Genomic DNA, 6,934 nt, shown 5'->3' with positions numbered 1-6,934 from the left:
AACCAACCAATCTCTGTAATGAGCATCTCTAACAACCAACCAATCTCTCTAACAGCTTCCTTTTGTGAGAAACCCTTTGCTACTACTCTTGCCTTGTACCCAGTACTGTCGGACTCAGGAAGGACCTCTTTCTTTCTAAACACCCATTTACTGCCGATAGTCCTTTTGCCCTTTGGCAATAAAACTAGGTCCCATGTGTGATTTTTATCAAGACATCGCATCTCTTCTTGCATAGCAAACCAACCAATCTCTCAGAATGAGCATCTCTAACAGCTTCCTTGAAAAACTATCTAGCTCATCATCTTCGATATTCAAAGTCATATGCCACTAAATCCACGACCATAGTGTTTCACGGCTTCGCGTGCCCATACTTGTGCACTTCTTTAACTTGTCTCTTTGGCCTGTGGTCACCAATACAAGTTCATGGATGCTCTTGCTCTTCTTCTTCCTTTATTGTGGTGGTTCCATGATTTGGTACCTCATCATGAACCAACCAATCATCTCGGCAGATCGCATAACTCAAGCTCGGTGGCTTGAACTTCTATAGACTCACCATTCTGCCCAGCTCTTTCCGGCTTACTGAAAGATAACACGGAAGTCTCATCAAACGTAACATCTCTGCTGACCAGGAACTTGTGGTCTTCTAGACACCACAATCTGTATCCCTTTACCCCATTTGTTAAGCCTAAGAATATGGCTTTCATAGCTCTAGGATCTAGCTTGTTCTCCCTCACATGGTAGTAAGCAGTCGATCTAAACACTCGCAAAATACTATAATCAGTTAGGTTACCTAACCACACCTCATAAGGTGTCTTGCAATCTATAGCTGGAACTGGTGATCTATTATACACGTAACACGTCATGGACATTGCATCTGCCCAATACTCTTTGCCTAGACTAGCATTAGACAACAAACATCTCGCTCTTTCAAGCAAGGTTCTATTCATCCTCTCTGCCATTCCATTCTACTGAAGCGTGCCCCTGACTGTCCAGTGTCTGGCAATTCCCCGTTGCACACAAAATGCTTGAAAAGGCCCATAGGTATACTCAGTACCATTGTCAGACCTGTAGTGTCTTTATCTTTCTATCTGTGCGATTCTCAACCCTTGCCTTCCACTTCTTAAATGTCTCAAACATTTCATCTTTCGTTTTCATCATATACACCCACACATAGCGGGTATGATTATCAATGAATGAGACATAATAACGGTTACCTCCTTTAGAAACCACTATGGAGGGTCCCCAAACATCTGTATGCACATAGTCAAAGATGCCTGTTGTCGTGTGCTTGCTTGACTTTAACTTGACTCTGCACTGCTTCCCATAGACGCAATGCTCACAGAAACCCATACTTGGCTTCTTCAAGTCCTTCAAGAACCTTCGCTTGCACAACTCAGACAAACCTTTTTCACTCATATGCCCTAGTCGCATATGCGACATCTTAGTGCACTCAGAATCATCACTACATGCACCTACTGCTTCATCGCCTATCACCGTACTACCCATCAAAGTATACAAGGTTCTATGTCTTTGACCCTTCATAACAATTAAAGAGTCACTGACAATCTTTAGGACTCCACCTTCGCCCACAAACTTGTGGCTTTTGGAATCCAAAGTACCAAGAGAAATAAGATTTTTCTTTATCTCAGGAACATGCCTCACATCAGTTAAAATCCTCACTATACCATCATGCATCTTAACCCGTATAGTTCTAATTCCTACCATCTTACAAGCAACGTCATTACCCATCAAAACGGAACCACCATTAATGCTCTTATAAGAAGTAAACCACTTTCTATTCGGGCATATATGGTAGGAACATACAGAATCAAGAATCCACCTTTCGGCCATATAGTCTTGTGTGGACACACAGAGACTCAACTCGTCCCCTTCAAAGCTTGAAGCATAACTTGCCTCAATTTTTTCCTTACCTTTCTTCTTACCATCTCTCTTGTTCTCTTTCTTCGGGTGAAGACAATTACTTGCGTAATGTCCCTTTTCATCGCAATTGTAGCACTTCACATGTGTCAAAAGCACTTCACATGTGTCAAAGGCTTCTTTGACTTGGACCTAGACTTCTCATTGCTTGTAGAAGCCTTTTCATACGACCTTCCTCTTGCCACTAGCCCCTGACCTACATCAATGTTATTCTCTACACGTGTCTTCTTCATCAACTCATAAGAAAGAAGTGCACTCTGAACTTCGTCAAGATCAGCGTCTTCTCTGTTCATAAATATAGTCATTAGATGCTCATAGCTTTCTGGCAAGGAGAATATGAAACATGCCGCTTGATCCTCATCATCCATCTTCATACCAACATTCAAATAATCCGCTAGGCACCGACGGAACTCACTAACGTGCTCTTGCATCGTTGAACCATCCATCATCATGTACCGATAAAGACGCTTCTTAAGGTACATCTTGTTCGTCATGCTCTTGGTCATATACATAGACTCTAGTTTGAGCCAAATACCGGCAGCGGTATTTTCTCCCATCACACTATACATTACCTCATTAGCAAGACATAACCGGATTGATGAACAAGCCTGAAGATCGAACTCTTCCCAATCATCATTACTCATACTCGCCGCCTTAGATTTAATCCTCTTTAAAGCCTTGTGCAAACCTTGTTGGATGAGAATGTCCTTTACTTGGACTTGCCAAATCCCAAAGTTATTCTTCCCATTAAACTTCTCTACTTCAAACCTTGCATTTGACATCTTGAGAGCCATCTTTCAAGTTACACACAATAACCCAAAAAACAATTTCACTTCGGAATTTAATCGAATACCTTGTTTATACAAATTTCAAGCACTAAACTCAAGATTCTAGGTCGTAAACCTAAGCTCTGATACCAATTATTGTGAATAAATAACTACGGAAACAACGTTACCCACAACAAACAGATCAATCCAACACTAGGATCGATCATTCTCAATAGACAAGACTTCAACACCCTCCAAGCAATATCTCAACACTTCTCAATATCAAATAACAAGCATATAAAGTAAAACAATTAATGTAAAAGAAGAATAAACCACAAGACGAGATATATCGTTGAGTTCGACGAATTTGCCTACGCCCACATCAAGAAGTTCCAAACTTTACTAGATGTTTGGAGTAACAGATTACAAGTCTCTCAATTCACTCACAAAGAATGAACACTCAACTCACAAAGAATTGCTCTCTTATAATCTATCTTTTTTTATTTTGGAAAAGTTAGGTTTCTACAGAAAAAACCTATATTTATACTATTTCAGAAAACTTCCGAAATAAGTCAAATTCGTCTGAAATACGGTGGGGCGCGACCCGCGCTCTTAGCAAGGCAAAGTCGAACACAGGTTGCGCTCAAGCCTAAATAGAGAAAACTTCGTCTTTTTCTCTACAGCTACCCACCCCTCCCTCTCCCAACATACACATACCACAAACCATAAAAGGGAAAACTGTTACTCAACATTCACTTATGAATACACAAAATATAAATACAGATTGAAATAGTTGTTTAGGATGAGAAACATATTTTCTTGGGATAATATTATAGATTGTTTACTACAAGTACAACAAAGAAATATGAGTGTAGTAAACCTGCAAAGCCATCACTTGCTCCTTGAAATCTTGGAGCCAAATCTAGAGTTTCTCAAACAGTTAGCTCAGCAATATGATTATTTGTTTGGCTTATGTATGCTGATGTCCATTGTACACGATAACAAGCATATGCAGATTGTATCTACGAGGAAAAAATAATAATCAATTGACACCCAACACCAAATGAAATAGATTCTAAACTCAAATCATATATTACATTCATAGAATTTACTACCCATGAGAAGATACTAACAACAATCTCGCTTGCTATGTTGCAAACTTTAGTGTGTTTGAACCACATAATATCCTTTGTACGATTATTTTTTTATCAAATAATATATCTTAAAAACAAAAAACAAACTAGCACTGAAATGTTGTAGTCACTGAAAACGCAAATGGACGAAAAGTCGAGACCATATCCTTTCCATGTTAGTGACTAAGTACTAGTCAAGTAGTCAAGATTGACCGGTTCCACAAGTTCAATAGGGTAAGTAGGACCTTTGAACCCACGTCCGCTACATACGTCCAATACTTCATGGGTGCTGTATTGGGCGCCACTAAAATTAGATCGGGCAGCCTCCTCGGTGAAGCCCAAACAACAAAGCCCAAGACACCTCCCCAAATTGCAAACCGGAAAAACCTATTCCTTCGGTCATCTCTCTCGCGCAAAACCCTTCGACAAATTATCGCAAAACCCTAACCAAAAAAATCCAAAATCCGAATTGAAGCAATCCAATCGCGAAATTGAAACAATCCAATTAAACCCTTCGACGATCCAATTGAAACAATCCATAAACAATCCAATTGAAAAAGTTTAGTTCCATAAACAATAGCAAAATTGAACCCGAAAGGTTTGTAGAAAGGGTGCTTGCTTTACTTTGAGAAATAAGTAGAAAGAAGCGGAAAGGGGTGCTCACGTTTTTTGGCTCCAGCTGCTCGCCTACACGCAGAAACCACGATCGTCGAACACCCCGACCAGCAAGTCTCTCCTGCACCATCTGGAATGGATTGAGAAAAGTACGGTGACGTTTCAAACAATCCATGGATTCAGCTATTGTAATTAATTCAGGTTAGTTCTTCTTAATTTTAATTTGATGAGTTATGGGAATGTGATGTTTGTCTTGTTCACCTTTATATAGTCTGAGAAAATGAGCGCTAGTTTAACCATTGCAGGTGGGAGAAGTCACATGGTCTTCTTATCAAAGGAGGGCTTACCTACAGTGCAATAAAGGAATTTGTGTCAAATGCAACAATTGCTTTTAGGGAGGACATAGTCGAGCTTTTTGAATACTTGGAGGTAGAAATTCTCAACCTTTTTTTTTCCTATCCTTTGTTTGAGCAATGAGCATTTGCTTGGAAATTTTAGGTTTTTACCTCTAAACAGAGTAGCAGACTATAAACGATAAACAATAAAACTATTGGTAGTGGTCTGGCATTTTTTATTGGTAGAGAATATTGTTTCGTCTGCCATTTTTTATTTCTAGTGTGGATTTATACTTCTGTTTAGATTTCCATCCAATTTGTTGGTCTTCAGGTCTTGATCTTCGTACACTTTGAGTTGGTAGACAAGCACTTCATGTCTATCTCCTTTTGTCAAATTCTATTGACTTTATTGACAAGTTATAGCAACATTAGCTCGGTATATTTCTTTTTTTTTTAGGGGTCCCCTCAATCCAATTTGATGAGTGCCCGATCATTTCTTTGAACCTTATAAACAAAAAAAACTTGGTTATGCCATCAGTTAAGAAGAGGACAAAAAGGATGAATTGCATACAATTCAACTAAAAATGATCTTGTACTTGTTCTCTAGTTTATACAACATTTGTAGAGCACAGAGTTTCTTTTGCGTCCTTCAATAATGGCATATAAACTATCGGGGTTTCTTTACAAACAAAATAATCATAAAGGAACCGAAAGGTATACCAATGTTGCATCATCAACAGCTTCTTCCTCTCTAGGATAAGTAGCATCTTCTTTGCTAGAGCTTCCATTGTCAATCTCACCCTATAAGACACAGTTGCAACAGCAGAAAAGAGAAGTAGAATTTTCAAAAAAGGAATTATAACTAACCTCAATAGATTTAGGACAACAGAAACCCTCCAAAGATAAATAACCTTCCACCTGACGTGAAGCAGCCCCGAATGGCCTTAGACAGGGAACCCATGCCCATGGAGGAAACACAGGATAAATTACTTTCAATTTCTCACAGAGTGCTCTTGCACTGATGTTAAAGTCATTTGGTGAGAGTGTACCATCCCAACTAGAAGAGAAACCCATGTTTATTTGATATGTAATAACTTGAGCTAACTTAAAACAAGAAAAAAGTATATCAATATATAATAGTCATCATCACTTACAGATTATTGCTTGTTCAAAAGCTTATGAAAACGACAAATAAATGTTAAAAATCATTAATTTAGAGAAAACTTACATGATGAAAGAAGTCGATCATTTTTGTAATTTTTAAGGAAAAAAAATTTGGACCATTTCTCGATTTGTGCATGTCATCCTTGCGCATGGGCAAGGATGACACGCACATGTGTAAGTAATGAGAGTATTGAATGAGAAATCAAGTGTAGCATTTGAAAGTATTGAATGAGAGATCAAGAAACTTTCTTGGTGAATACCAGGGCCAGGGTGCGTCATGGGTTCCCAACGACTTTAGGGCAGGTCTTGGACATAGCTCAGTTGGAGCTTGACTACTTGGATCTGTTGGGGTAGCGAGGTTTCGTAAGACAAAGTTCTAGCGTTTCACGCTATGCATATTGGCTTGGTCTTTGTGCCATCAATATATTGCTTGTCTGAACTCCTTATATAGGTGGAAAACTATATTTCCACTATAAACTTAAAGGGAACACTGGAAATTCTTCTCTAGAGACTAAGTATAGAAACTAGTCTTGGTCACATCCGTGACACCGTAGCTCAAATGACTGAAAAATTCATTGCTTTGAGTTCAACAGACTCTAGACTGCCTAAAGTATTCAAATTGCACCAAATTTGCCTCTTGAAGGCTTTTTTTTTTACCTTATAATTTCTCGAGGAATCATCATAGAACCATGTGATTGAGGAGTAATCAATTGAGCTTCCCTTTATAGCTGGAGGTTCATATCTCCATACCAAAATTTCCACATCCCACAACCAAAACATTCTTTCCAAAAAACTCTTCACCGTTTTTATACGAACTTGTATGTAGAACTGGACCTTCAAAGTCATTCATTCCTTCAATCGCTAGAACCACAGCCTCTGAGTTCTCTCCAGTTGCTACAACTAACCACCGACTAAGGTAACTAATCTCCTCCAATCCCACAGTTTTCACTCTCCATGATCCAAGAGTGTGATCATAGGCAAC

General features: G+C 38.9%; 1 protein-coding gene across 1 annotated transcript; it reads right to left on the bottom strand.

Moving 5' to 3' along the window:
- Positions 1-3,488: 3,488 nt before the first annotated feature.
- On the bottom strand, positions 3,489-6,594 carry LOC147496943 (ubiquitin-like-conjugating enzyme ATG10). Its single transcript, XM_086559770.1, has 3 exons — positions 5,656-6,594; positions 5,509-5,589; positions 3,489-3,727 (listed from the first exon to the last, which is right to left on the bottom strand). Exons 1-3 carry the CDS (start codon positions 5,860-5,862, stop codon positions 3,638-3,640), a joined length of 378 nt encoding a protein of 125 aa, XP_086415896.1. The 5' UTR covers positions 5,863-6,594; the 3' UTR covers positions 3,489-3,637.
- Positions 6,595-6,934: the final 340 nt, after the last annotated feature.

This window comes from Coptis chinensis, chromosome 5 (genome assembly GCF_015680905.1).
Source record: "Coptis chinensis isolate HL-2020 chromosome 5, ASM1568090v1, whole genome shotgun sequence".
In the NCBI taxonomy this organism is placed as follows: Eukaryota; Viridiplantae; Streptophyta; class Magnoliopsida; order Ranunculales; family Ranunculaceae; genus Coptis; species Coptis chinensis.
Note: the sequence above shows the minus strand (reverse complement) of the source record. Positions and strands in the feature narration are given on the sequence as shown.

Bases quoted from the DNA above. Each gene is read 5' to 3' on its own strand.
- LOC147496943 (XM_086559770.1), bottom strand. From the start codon at position 5,862: ATGGGTTTCTCTTCTAGTTGGGATGGTACACTCTCACCAAATGACTTT. The intron at 5,590-5,655 runs GTTAGTTATAAT...TGTGTCTTATAG, and splicing joins GTTGTCCTAAATCTATTGAG to GGTGAGATTGACAATGGAAG. The intron at 3,728-5,508 runs GTATACCTTTCG...TTTTCCTCGTAG, and splicing joins CTGTTGATGATGCAACATTG to ATACAATCTGCATATGCTTG.